The sequence below is a fragment of the Cibotium barometz genome, chromosome 54, assembly GCF_041138505.1.
Source record: "Cibotium barometz isolate CiBa-2024 chromosome 54, ASM4113850v1, whole genome shotgun sequence".
NCBI lineage: Eukaryota > Viridiplantae > Streptophyta > Polypodiopsida > Cyatheales > Cibotiaceae > Cibotium > Cibotium barometz.
The window spans coordinates 20,314,143-20,328,703 of record NC_141099.1 but is presented as its reverse complement, the minus strand read 5'-3'; the positions used below and the strand labels follow the sequence as shown (position 1 = coordinate 20,328,703).

At 41.8% G+C, this 14,561-nt stretch overlaps 2 protein-coding genes across 2 annotated transcripts in view; both read left to right on the top strand.

Annotated features, from left to right (window-relative positions):
- The first annotated feature begins 403 nt into the window (after positions 1-403).
- LOC147607929 (pentatricopeptide repeat-containing protein At5g27110-like) lies at positions 404-2,662 on the top strand. Its single transcript, XM_086790133.1, has one exon. The coding sequence runs from the start codon at positions 404-406 to the stop codon at positions 2,660-2,662; it is 2,259 nt and encodes a 752-aa protein (XP_086646259.1).
- Positions 2,663-8,951: 6,289 nt separating this feature from the next.
- LOC147607927 (rRNA biogenesis RRP36-like protein) overlaps positions 8,952-14,561 on the top strand; it is an 88,511-nt gene continuing 82,901 nt past the window's right edge. Inside the window, exons 1-3 of the mRNA XM_086789676.1 lie at positions 8,952-9,108; positions 9,186-9,313; positions 9,431-9,497. Of these exons, the coding sequence (XP_086645802.1) occupies positions 9,040-9,108; positions 9,186-9,313; positions 9,431-9,497 (264 nt within the window). The 5' untranslated portion in view covers positions 8,952-9,039. The remainder of the gene's footprint in view (positions 9,109-9,185; positions 9,314-9,430; positions 9,498-14,561) is intronic.

The window sequence follows — 14,561 nt, the reverse complement described above, 5'->3', positions numbered from 1 at the left end:
CAGAGTCAGCTTCCTGGGCTTGCTCCGCCGCTTATATACATCGCATAGATCCCAACCAGCAAGATCTCTCTGTGGCAGGAAGAACTCCTTCTTCTCGTTGATCTTGTTCCGGTTCCTAGCGTCTGTTTGAACTGCAAAATCCATGACACAAGGATAGGCTATCTCTGTCGACCAGATAAATGGGTCCTAAGGTCCGACGAGGGCGGCGGAAAACTGCAGCGGTGCTTCAAGGATTTCCGGCTAAAGAGTTCAGACAGGGCAGAGGCCTTCTGAGAATCCCTTCTGCAGCAGCTCGTTTTGCCCTCCAACAAAACCTTTTCTTAAGCACTTGCGCGGCGCTGCTGCTGCTGGCCCTCTTTGGGACTTAAGATTTGGGCACAGATAGACACACTGCATTGGAGTCATGCATCAATTGGTGAACGGAGAACAATTAAATGAAACCCTTGCAGCTGTGGGACGTATGAATCAAGGTGGAGCTCTTATATCACGGGACATGATATACCATCTCTTGCAGGCATGCATCAAACTCAAAGACTTAGCAGCTGGCAGGAAAGTGCACACAATCATGGCTTGCAGTAGTCTTGATACGATTGCTGTTTTGGCAGACCACCTCATTCGCCTCTTTGCCCTGTGTGGGAGTTTGATGGAAGGAATCCTGATATTTTGCAGAGTCACAAAACCTAGTGTTTACACATGGAATGCAATCATTTCTGCACACGCCAGCCTTGATCAAGGTGACATGGTTTTTGATTCATGTCGCAAAATGGAACAGGATGGCATAAAGCCTGACAAATGCACCTTCCTTTGTTTGCTGCAATTGTGTGGTAACACCTTGGAAAAGAGCTGGCTGATACATGACTCCATTATCAGGAGTGGATTAGAATCAGACAGCAGGCTTGGAAACACCCTTGTTCATGCATATGCTGGAAGCGCGAACTTAACAGGGGCACGCAAGGTGTTTGATGGATTGCAGAGTAGAGATGATGTCTCATGGGGTGTTATGATCTCAGCATATGCAGAACATGGGCATGGCCTTCTTGCCCTTCAACTTTTTGACAAACTGCAGCAGGAAGGTTCAAAGCCGAGCAAAGTTTCATTTCTGGGAGTTCTAAAAGCATGTGGAAGCAGCGAATGCATAGAGCAGGACAGGCTGGTGCATGACTACATCACGAGAGGGCTGGTACATGACCTCATCGTCAAAAGTGGGTTGGATTCAGATCTAGTCATCGGAAATGCACTCATTTATATGTATGGCCAAAGCGGACTCTTTGCAGATGCTCGAAGAGTCTTTGTGCTACTATCTAATCAAGATGTGGTGTCATGGGGTGCACTGATTTCAGGCTACGTTGAGCATGGGCATGGTCTTTCTGCCCTTGAACTTTTCAGGAAAATGCAGGAGAAAGACATAAAGCCAAGCAAGGTCATATTTCTATGCATTTTAAAGGCGTGCGGCAGTGTAGGTGCAGTTGTGCAAGGAAGGTTGATACACGGGCATATTATGATGCATGCACTTGAATTAGACATGGTTGTTGGGAGCAGCCTGATTGATATGTATGCAAAATGTGGGAGCCTTGATGAGGCATGCAAGGTATTTGACAAGCTGCCGAGGCATAATGCTGTGACATGGGGAGCATTGATTTCAGGATATGTTCAGCATGGGGAAAGTCTATTGGCCCTCCAGCTAGTTGGGAAAATGCAGCTGGACGGTATCATGCCAAATACAGTCACCTCGGTATGTATAGTGAAAGCGTGTGCTGACACAGGTGCATTAGGGCCGGGCAGATTTGAACATGATCGGATAATTCAAAGAGGAATCGCATACGATGTGATACTAGGAAGCGCCATTGTTGACATGTATGCCAAATGTGGGAGCTTAGAGGATGCGGAGAAACTTTTTGATGAGCTGCCAAAGCGGAATGTTGTGTCCTGGTCTGCCCTGATCGCAGGGTATGTTGAGCATGGAAAAGGTTTCCATGCTCTTGATCTGTTTGAGAAAATGAATCAGGAAGGCGAGCCGCACGATGATGTGATTTGTCTGTGCGTTCTAAAAGCATGTGGCAGTGTAGGAGCTATAAGTCAAGGAAGGGTGATACATGATGAGGTGATGACAAGCAGCATGGACTCTGATGTGGCACTTGGGACTGCACTCATTGACATGTATGCCAAAAATGGGCAGCTAGAGGACGCCCGCAGAGTGTGTGATAAATTGCGCAATCGAAATGTGGTGTCATGGGGTGCTTTAATTGCAGGATATGCTCAGAATGGATGCCTAAAGCTGGCTGCAGAATGCCTTAACTCCATGGTAGAGCAGGGTCTGAAACCGAACAGTGCAATATTTTCCAGTGTACTTGTTGCCTGCAGTCATGATGGTCTTGTGGAAGAAGGGTGTCAATTCTTCAGAACTATGATAGAAGATCATGACATTGCACCTTGCATGGAGCACTATAGCTGTATGTTGGATCTCCTCAGCCGTGCTGGGCACTTGCATGAGGCTTCAGGATTCATCCAGGGCATGCCTACCTCCCCTAACCTAGTAATGTTGACATCTCTGCTGACTAGTTGTGCAGTGCACAGCAGTATTGAGTTGGGAAAGCAATATTTTGAACAGGCAGTTCAAATAAGCAGGGTATGTGCTTACAATGAATGCATATCTAAATGCTGAGTCATGGGAGGAGGTTCAAAACACGAAAGAGTTGAAAAACATTGCCAGCAGCCTGGAATGGCCTGCACAAAGTGTACGAGTTCACGTGAAACTCATCGTACACCTTGTTCATTCTGTGTGTGTGTTCCAGCTGCCGCTCTCTCTGTTCTAGCCGCTCCCCCCCTGGGCAAAGCCCTAATGCCCATTGCTCAAGGATTGAGTGTGTGAACTGGAGGATCCTCGTAACCATGGAGAACAATTCAAGGCTGGAAATAGCACTTCAAATCAGAAGTTGCAATCGAGGTGAAGGAAAAGCAATTAAGGCCCTTTGGATCCATGTGGGTGGTTTACCTGAAGGATGGCATATGGATGGAGACACAGATGGGGAGGGGGACTGATTTTTAGATCAGCAAGTAGAGGAAGCCATGCCAATGATGAAATGGAGTCACTTTTATGCCAAAGTTTCACGACAAGGCAATCATGCAATACTTACTTGCTGCACCTATGAGAAGATTGAGATTCTCAAACAGTCAAAAGCACTCAAAGACACCAAGATATGGATCACAGAAGGACTGATCCCAATACAACTCGAACATAAGCTTGCAAAATTAGCCAAAGTTTGAGCAAATAAGGAAAGTGGGTAGGCTACCTCATCGAAGATTTTCGCAAACCCAAACCAAAATTAGACCCACCCAACTTTGACTTGAGGTGAATGTATTGATGCCAAGGCATAAAAGGGCAATGGTGTGCAGGTAATCTGAAATTTAAGACATGTTGTAGGAGGAGATGAAGAAAATGTATATTCATGCAACCAAAATTCAAGACCTCGGCTCCTTGGCGGCATCTGGGCCATTTGCAGCCATAATTGCACGCTTTTGGGTTGGAGATAAAGTTGTCTTTGGATGGACAGCCAAGTTGCTACTACATAAGGATAAATAAAAAAAGAGAGGATCCAATGTGAGTTTCAAAAATTTATTCCATCCAGTTAGTCAAGGTTCTTTTATGCTCTGTATTATATGTTTAGTGGCTGATAAGCGCATGGCGGTGCATCGTGTAGCTGGGATACAAGAAGTTAATGTTTATATGGTAGTGATGTTTGGACATAGGCTAATAATGGACTGGGCCACATTTTTCCTTCTAGAAGGTTTTTTCCCCCGATGATGTGCACACTCTTATGAGTGTGTGTATGTGACCTTATTATGTCACTTCACTTGTTCTCATCAATCTACTTTGAGTGTTGTGCTTCTCTCCATATCTACTTGCTTACTGCATCTGTGTGTGTGTGTGTGTGTGTGTCTTGCTACCTTCGTCTCCGCTCCAACAATTGGTATCAGAGCAGGTTCTCTTAGCTATCACTCCCTTGTCATCTTCTCCTTGAGCTGCTCTCTTGATTGTCTCAGATTGAGCTATCCTCTTAGGTGGAGAAGGCATATCCTCTTAGGTAAAGAGCTCGAGCAGCTTGAAGTGGCAAGAGAAGATGTGTAGGTGCATTATGAAGTTCTCGAGGATTTGAGAACTTCTAGCGTATACTAAAGGCATGATGTTATTCGATGCCTTAGTAGCAATTTGCATTTTATTGACATCTTTCATAGTTACAAGTGGCAACTCTGGTTTGATGTTCCAAATGAAACATAAACATGAGTGTTGTATGTTTCCTTAGTCGTAGTACTTAAGGAAAATATTTGATGTGTGTCTTGCTTTCCTTGTCGTAGTACTTAGAGAAGTTTTAGGCGTAGATGACCATATAGTCTACACACAGGCACTTGTTTACAACTTTTTGAATCATTTTTCGCGGACAAAAACTCTTCTTGAAGGGAAGAGTAAATAGGTTGACAAAGTTTCTTCGAATTTGAAAATATCTGAGCTCGCTAGGCTCTTTATTAAACATCTCTACAAACTATATGTCCTACCTACAGATATAGTGTTGGATAGAGATAGGAGGTTCGATAGTCGCTTTTGAAGGAAAATCTTTAAAATTTGGATATTACTTTAAGTATATGGTCGATCATCCAGAGTTTGATGGTCAGATTGAAAAGGTCACAACCAAGTTATAGAGAATATGCTTTGTGCATATGGCAATAAAATTAATCAGGTTGAGAGGAGTACTGTCACTTGTTGAATTTGGTTTTTACTATCCAAACATTTATCGATTAGATTTATTCCATTCAAGTTGTTGCATAAATTCTAGTTTACAACTCCTATGGCCATAGAGCTATAAAAGGAGAATATTCAACTCTTTGGTAACATAACCTAGTAGCGTATCTACGAACTTGAGTTGTCGGAGAGCTCTTGAGTACATCTAGTTTTTCATGTCAGTGGCATGTGAAACCAATGTATCACCAAGACAACGTAGTCTAGCTTCAAGCTGTAGTTGAGTTCTTGGAGTTACCACACTTCCACATGAACCAAGGAGAATTCTTAGGTTCAAAGATCGGAACATGAGGTGTACTATGTACCGATAGACAATTATTAAGTGGAAGGATAAGTCAGAAAAGATCTCAAGTGGGAATAACTAAATGCACTTACGAAAAGCTTTCCCCAGTTTGTTTTTGCAAATGAAAAATCTTTAGAAGGGGGGGTAGTGTCACGTAGCTTGTAACACCACGTGGGAACTCGACCAGATGCGGAGTTCATACGTTGGATTGTGGATGGCAGGTGCATCCGGATCTAGGGGTGAGGGTGCCCAAGTCGGAGCACTTGGGCGATCGGCAAGCTTATGGGCGGGTAGGCCCCCTTATAAGTGCCTAGGAGTGTGGTGTTATCCACATTCTCCTCTATGGCTAGGTGGTGACTAGAGCTCTTGGCCCTCTTTGGCTATGGTGGTGGTTCCCATGATGTAACATGTACATAACCATTTACCATGTTGTCTGTTGTATTTTTTACTTCATAGTATTAGTTTTTCTCATAAAATAATATTTTCCATTGTCCCATTTTTTCCCTAGTTCTATTATGTTAATAACACAACTTATACATGCCAGTGAGCCTTATTTTCTTTATAGTACCATTTACTCTATAGTACTTTTTAATACATGGTACAATTTCCTCTATAGTACTATTAACTCCTTCATTTTACATAATCCTTATGACTTATCTCTACATAAGTTATATACCTGAGCCTTATTTTATCCATGGTATAATTTACTCCTTAGTAAATTTTTTATACATAGTATTATTTCAGCCAATACTACTCTTTGTTTTTACTTCATTCTTAATATATAGTATTATTTCTTCTATAGTACGATTACTTCATATAGTATTATTTCTTCTATAGTACTATTAAACCAATACTACTCTTTGGTTTTACTTCATTATTAATATATAATATTATTTCTTTTATAGTACGATTAAACCAATACGACTCTTTGTTTTTACTTCATTCTATGATTTATCTTTATCGATACTATTTGTATTTTATTCTAAAGCTGATTTTGATGATAACTTACATCAGTTCAATGTTAATAATGTGACAATACATGTTTAAATAAATGTTTACTAGCACATGTCCTAACAACACATGTTTGTTGCAGAGCTATTTGTGGATCTTGGAGCAAATACTTGAATGTGGGTTTAGCAGAGGGTATTGAATTGGAAATTAACAATGACGGCAAAAATAGTGGAAGAGAAAATGTTGTGCTTATATGTGTTGAGAAAGAGCAATTAAGAAAGAGGCATACAAAACTCATATAGAAAGCTACTTCAATATGCTTAGTTAGGGTGCACTATTCTTACTAGGGCAAATTATGCCAGTCCATTCAAATTGATGTAAGAGAGATCTTGCACTTTCTATGGTTCAACATTTTGGAGCCATCACAAGTAAATAATACTTCTCCATAAAGTCTTATATATTTAAAATATTTGTGGCCCATCCACAGATGAGAGAAATGGAGTATACTATGTCTAAAGATAGAGAGTGTGAAGTTTCAACAACTATTGTTGCAAACCTAAGAAAATCTTTGAACCTCATTAAGGGAGTGTAAAGTTATGATAAATTGGCCGTGAGGGCAACATTGCAAATGATAGTGAATATTGACATAAAGTTGCCAAGTAATTCAATAGTTACAAAGGCTTTGGGCATTCATCCTTGACATTTACATTGTACTAGTTTCAAGTGGGTTTAAGGTGGAAGGAAGTTAAGAGATAGTTTGATGCTATTATGGCTTTATGAAATCTGTGATTCTCTAAACAAAAAGAACATATGCAGAAAGAGAGTTGGGAAATGCCAACATCGAAGACATCCCTTACACTTATTAGACAAATCTGATGTATTATGCCATAATGTTATTCTCAGGTTTTTCTTTCTAGGTTATTCTACAAAGTAAGTAGATTTATTTGTTGTTCATTTGTTTTTAGTGTTTTAAATGCATATATACGAATTGAATTCTTTCAAAGATTCAAAGAGGATTATCTAATTCACAAGATTAGAGGCTAAGGTTTTTAGAATTTGAAGCCATATTATGTAAGGAAGCTGAAGGATAGGATTACATGTTATTGCGTGCACATGTTTGAATTGATTTGCTTTAGAACTGTAATCAATATAATGCAGTCTATTATTTTGCCTTTACATGTTTTACGATGTGATTGCTTATGTAATGTGTTGACCTTGTGATGAAGTACCAATCCTTATCAACTCGGTGAAGGATGTATAGACATCTATAGTTTGTCTAAAAGCAAAGCAATGGCACAAATCAAAATGTTTCCTTGGACAATATGTGATGATTATAGCGTAAAAAAGATATCTTTCTACCCTCATGAATTACAAGATTTTGGGGATGCAAAAGTGCAGCGAAAGGCATTTGAATATATGAAAGAACACATTGACACTTGCCCAAAAAAAAAGTTAAGTTACTGCATAAAGATAGCAGTAGTGTTCAACAATTTAAATTGCCATTTGAAGGGCTTAGAAAACTTTCCTAATAATGACGTAGTTGTCTTTATAGTTGACTTTGTATATAACTATACATTTAAGGAGTAGAATGACACTATGACTATAGCTACTAACGTGTGTTTGGGGAGATTAAAAAATTAGTATACATTCTATATTTTCGATTCATACCAACATCCCTAACATCACACTGAGGGAGGATCATTATAAAATTGACAAAAACTTAACCTTGAAATTATGTAAAATTATAGCTTTGATCTAATCAAGTGACACGACATCAAGTGAACCCTAACATAGTTGTTACCTAACTTTAATAACATTAAATATACATTCCAAATAGCTTTATCCAACTTTTAAAAACACATAGTTCAAAAAAGAACTATGTACCTTCCAAAAGAAAACACACCTGATATGCTTTTTCACAACATTTATTTATATATTTTTGGGTATTTTCACAAAATCTATTCACTAAACAAAATTCCCATACATTCCTTAGGTCTTCCTAGGCACATGCACAAATGCACGTGCATGCACACAAGTGTAAGCATGCACACACACACACACACACACACACACACACACACACACTCTTACACACATTCTCTCTCTCTCTCTCTCTCTCTCACACACACACACACACACACTCTCTCTCTCTCTCTCTCTCTCTCTCTCTCTCTCTCTCTCTCTCTCTCTAACACCCACACACACTCTCTCTCTCTCTCTCTCTCTTTTGTACACATAATGCACATCCAATAGGCCACACATTCCCTCTTCTATTTCGATACATTAGAATCATCTGTAGATAGTTGCGCATGCTTCGTTCTCGACCTCTTATGTGAGTTACTACATATTGGCTCATTGATAGTGCTTAATAAAATCCTTTTTCTCAAGGAATTAAAGTTATTAAATCAAGTGGTTTTCATGTCATTATAACTAAAACTCATGAAAATTTCTAAGGGCAAGGAAAATTCTTAGCATATATATCCTTAAATTTCACTAAAACTTATGAAAATTCGTAAGGGCAAGGAAAATCCTTACCCTATATCCTTAAAATCTTACCTTATACACGATCATGTCTTTGGAAAAAAATACAATGCAGATCGAGTCTTAGTGCATTGGTAAGGTTGGAGATTGAGGGTCCCAAGGATACCGGTTCGGATCTCCCACTGTGGAAGCGATGGCATTAGTGTGTGTGTGTGTGTGTGAGAGTGAAGTATTGGTAAGGTTGGAGATTGAGGGTCCCAAGGATACCGGTTCGGATCTCCCACTGTGGAAGCGATGGCTGTGTGTGTGTGTGTGAGTGAAGTAGTAGTACTTTCAAATTAAGAAAAGGGAAAAATTACAATTCTATTTTTTTTTCCCTACACACTCTCTCTCTCTCTCTCTCTCTCTCTCACATATTGGTACACACACACTCTCTCTCTCTCTCTCTCTCTCTCTCTCACACACACCATCTTTTTTCCTAGCATATATAAGTACTCCTCTCCCTTGCACACATTTAAAACAGACTCACATCATGGCTTCGGATGGCGAGAACGGCAGTGAAGACAGTCTTTCTCCGAGCGCGGAGGAGGATAGCGACGAGGTCTGTTGTCTCTCAAACATTACCCTCTTCTGAATTGAAGTTTTACATACATAATATTTGGCTACGGCGGGTTGCAGGAGGATTTGCAGGGCCAGATTTCCGAAATCCCGTTCGAAGAGCTTCAGAAAGCACGTAGCGATGGCCGCTCCTCCTTTCGCCCTTTCCCAGAAAAGAAGGCCATACCTAAACGTGCAAACAAGAACAGGTACACCTCGCCCCCCGCCCCCCCTCCTCTCTCTCTGTCTCTCCCCCTCTCTTTAATCCATTGATTAATGGGAAAAATGTGAATTAGTGATTAATCACGTGTTTTTCTTGCCTTCAGGCCAGTTGAGATGAGCAGTAAAAAACCAGTGAGCATATTCCGGGAGGTGATCCAAGTTCCTAAACAAGTAAGCGCTTGCCTATTTGCTCATGTTGATAGTGGTGTATGGCTGTTGTCTGCGGGCGTGTAGCTGTTAGAAAAGCAAAGAAGGAGCTAACTATACGCAAATGAAAAAGAGAGAGGCATACTCTTTATTAACACAAAGATGCAAAATAACAATAGTTTAGCTCTTTAAATAGAGCTTTACAACTCAACACCTTGAGTTGGTCAAGATAGAAATCTTCTAATCAAGGCTGCCACCTAGGCTTAGTTCTAATTAGAATCCCTAGTAGTCCTAGGCTTAAACGATGGATACTAAGCGCTGCGCGTATCAACCCGTGCAGTGCTGTAGCTAACACATAACGCATTGATTATCCCTCAATCTTGGCAACCTTCTAAAGAGGAAGCACACACACGTCTGCTGACCTGTATCTCAACCATCTAAGGTTTAAAACACTAAGGCTAGCATACCTAAGGCTCTTTACAAAGGTGTTACTATACAAATAAAAATCAACTCACACTAAGGTCTACATATACAAAGGCTTGATCAACACTTGATCAACAAATATATCTAACACCACCACTTTGATCAAGTGTAGGGATAATCACAAAGTTTATCAAAAACCCCATTGAGTATGGAACTATTCACCAAGACTTAGAACACATTGCTGTCCATAAGAGCCACTGGCTTCAAGTTTTGCTCTAACCATCCTCTTGGTCATGAATACACACCACGGACATCCAAGTCTTTCTTTGTGAGCTCCACACCTCTATGTGAGGGCAAAAGGACGAAAGGACGAGATGTGCGAGAGATCACATCAAATCAACACAACATGAAATGGATGAATGAGTGTATGTATGATGGTGAATGAAATCCTTTACAAGAGGCCCTCTAATGTGAGCTGACTTTGAGTAGAAGACTGGTGAAGAAGCAAAGATGAGGTCGGAGCTGAAGCACGGTTAGTGACGAAGGCTCGCAGCGATGTGAGGCAAAGGCACACCGTGAGGTGGTCAGTGTCGAATGAGCAGAGAGGGTTGCCGTCTTGATGTCGAATGATGATGATGAGGAGAGAGGGCTGCTCTCCCTACAATGTAAGTTGATAAGCAGAGAGGGTTGCTGTCCCAACGATGTGATGATGGTGAAATAGAGAGTTGGGCGGTTGTCTTGAGGTGAGCTGCAGGAGAAAAAATGAAGATGTGATGGAGGCTGGAGCTGCTGTCCCAAGATGTGTTGTAGCAAAAAATATTGATATGGTGAAGACCCAGGCTGCTGCAAAGGTACGCCGGCAGCCAGCACAGAGGATCTGAAGCATGATGTCGAATATGATATGGTGATGATGAACGATGCTGCTGATGTTGCAGAGGTAGTGCCTATCATGTGCACAGAGTGTATCTACCGTGTGCAGCACGCACACAATACTAGCTTCGAGGCTTGGGGTAGCTTGGAGCTAGGCAGGCTGATTGGAAAGCTGGGGATGGACGCCTGGTGACCGGCCAAGAGCCTATAAAAGGGTGGCCAAGGTCAGTTAGTTGGTTAGAGTCTTGCGAGTCTTTGCGAGAGATTTGCAGTCAGGAGCCTGGATCTAGTGCAGACGTGCACATGCTTCATGCAGCCGAGGCCGACAGCAGTCTCAAGACCCGCGAGGGTAGCTCCGTGGCGGTATGGAACGTCACGGGATAGAGATTGGTCGGTGCGTCTTGCTAGTTAGCTTAGCTTGTGGTTCGGTGGGGACAACCAAGTTCTACGGGCTTTGCCCACGAATGGTTGGGTGGTGAGTTAGGCCTGCACCCCCTTCACGTTTGATGGCTTTGTTTTGCAGGTTTTGGGTCGTGTTTCAGGATTGCTCTACGAGGAGGCCCTTGGGGAGTTGACAGCGGTATCAGAGCGAGCCTCAAAGAGCATGCAAGTTGGTAGGTAGTGGTCAAAGAAAGAGGTATGAGTTTGAGATGATTGCTTTTTTTTTTCCATGTGTACTGCTATCTTTAAAAAAAAAGAATTCAGCGTATGATTTCTTGTTTGGATCGTTGGAACCCAAGTTGGGTTGTGGTCATGGAAAGGGTCTATTTGGACAGCATGTGGAGAGAGTTTGTTTTTTGGCAAGGAGAGAAGCAAGTTAGTCGGTTGTGAATCAGCAAGAGAGAGAGAGAGAGGGAGAGAGCTTGTTGGCTTTGCATTAGGAAGAGGTCGGTTGTGCGTGAGAAACAAGCAACCAAGCCTGTCGACGAGTGGCGAGTAGTTGGGCGGCGTCTTTTTTCTGCGCTGCTGTTTGTAGGTGTGTTCCATTGGGTCTAGTACCTCGTGTACTGGCGTGGAGCACGTCTATTTTGGTATAGTCTCATGAACGGAGATTGTCCATACCAATGCTGCATTGCATAGCATCTTTATGCTTGCTTGCAATTGAAATTGCATGTTCTTTTCATGCTTGCTTTATCAATGTGTAGTTTCGGGTAAGGGGACGCCTGCGCGTGAACCATGCGTGTGAAACTGTCTGCTGACATGGTTATGTGGCATGTGACAGGTGGTAAGTATTTGTCATAAACGTATGCTTAGGAGTTAACACTAATTTATAAGTGAGTGTGTATACACTTCATTAAGTTTTGGGCGACCAAAACTCACTTATAAATTATGACCAGCTTGGTGTTCACACAAATTGATGTCCCAAGGTGGACAAAACCCAATGTCCACTGCCCAGACCTTATCCCCTTTGTACAAAGGGAGTAACCAGCCATGCGTCCTTTCTAGCTTGCTTCACAAAGCACTTGCCTGCCACCTAGAGTGGACAACTCTCCACCTCACTCTTCCCTCTCTCTCTAGAAGAAGGGGCCTCCTTCATGAGGGCTTTTGGGTTGTATTTTCTGCACTTTCTCCTTCCCAACTCCATATCCAGCTTCCAAGAGTGTTTCCGGGTGCTAATCACTCTTCTACATACTCCCAATGACTGAAATTCAGCAAAATAGCTCTCTTTCTTGCTGTAATTTCTGGTCTTTTTGCTGAAAACCTTAATTTCAGCCTTCCCTTCTCAAGTTGAACCATAGGGGAAGCCTTCCCAGGGACTCTCTTGCAGATTGTTGCTACCATGTGTTGGTTGAACAATAGAGAGTAGATGGTAGGGAACATGGGCACTTGAGAGGGTAGTGAGTTGCAAGTTTATACCATCCACTTGTTTGCTCTACTGTTTTCATATGCATTGGTATGGAAATTTGGTCAGAAATGCCCATGACACTATGTACTTGATTCTCCCAACATCAATATACTTTATTTGAGGGAGGGACCAGCCGTTCCAGCTCATTGTATGTCTCTTTTCAATTCAGCAAATTACTTTTTATATTGAGCATGTGTCCATCAAATCTTAGTGTATTTAAGTGTATTGATTAGCATTGTGTTCAACCACGTTACACATCCCATTCGAGAATTGCCTGTACCTTTTCAAGGTCTAGATTAATTTCGTTTGAACTGATGACATATCCCAAATAATGGATTTCTTCTATCCCAAATTCGCTCTTTTTCGCATTGATGTAGAGCACATTGTCTTGCAAAAGTTGCAAGACCTTTTCGACATCTTGCACATATTGCTCTCCAGTGGCAGAAAAAATGAGTATATCATCTAAAAAGATGAACACGCATTTTCCTATGAGCTCCACAAATACCTGAGACATCATCTTGTTAAACGTCGCAGGTGCATTGGTGGGACCGAATGGCATCACCACAAATTCGTAATGGTTGTGTTGAGTCTTGAAGGGTGTTTTTGGAATGTCAGTCGTAAAGATCCAAACCTGATGATAGCCACTTTTGAGATCTATCTTTGAAAAGAACTTTGCACCGTTGAGTCGAGAAAAACAGCAAATAGATCTTGCAAAGAAACACGTGTGCAATAAAAATGAAGTAGAAGACTTGTTATCTGCCAAAGTAGAGCACGAGGGCTGCCCGTAGGTGCATACAACCAACAACGGTAGCTGAAAAATGATGTGCTAATGATGCTAACCCAAGCCACCTATATATAGGTTGGACAAGAGCTGGTCGGCTAGTATAAAAACAGAGGGCTGGCCGACTATGCAAACAATACTAAAATAATGTCTAAAATAGACAAAAATAGCAAAAAAATATCTAAAATGAAATGAATGCATGGCCTCATAAATCTGGCCAGATACAGCATGAAATATGCACATATATGCCCAATTTGGAGATGATAATGCCAACACCTCCTCTTCACGGATCGACTCCATGACGCTGAAGAAAGACCTCCAAAGAATCTGAAGGAACAACCTCCCCATAAAAGGCACAAAGCTCGCGAAGATATGGTACATCTGAATACCGAGAAGGTCTTCGGAAGAAGCCACGAGAAGATATCGAAGACGAAACAATAGGATCAATCTGAAGAGAGAAGCCCTCACCATAGATGGTACCTCCTCTACATCTGCAACAAGTATCGGGACCGAAGACGACTCCTCTGAAGAAGAAGGAAATGAAACAACCATTGGAACAAACTGATCATTAGTGATGGTAGAAGTTGCCAGGTTCAAAGTAGGGACAGGCTCCAAGATAGTGGAAGATGCCTCCTCTGAAACATAAGAAGGAGAAGCAACTCCCAAAGTAGGAAGCTCTAGAACATGTGAGGATATCTCGACAAAATCATCCACCTGCCCAGTAGAAGAACCACTATCCTCCTTTGAAAGAGACGAGAGAAATCTGCAATAATAGCATCAGCATGAAACAGCACAAGGGAAGGGAGATACTGATCCAAAGGGATTAGAGGAACTGATAAGGTCTCGATTAGAAACTCTTATAAATAATCCCATGTTACGGATAGGGCACTGACCTTTGAATCAGAAGTCTCCTATGTGACCACCAGGATGGACTCATCTTGCTCCTGTGAAGATGAAAGAACAGGGGGATCATAGACAGCAAGAAAAGCCATCTTAGCATGAGACTTTGTACCCTCCTCTGTCGTTGGCGAAGTATCTGAACCATCTGTCGTTCGTGGGTGAAGTGTTTGAGCCATCGGAGGAGGACTCTTGTTTTGCTTTAGCTTTGCGGAAGCAGCCTGTCTGGCAAAACATTTGGCCTCAGAATGACCAAGTCGGCCACAAAACT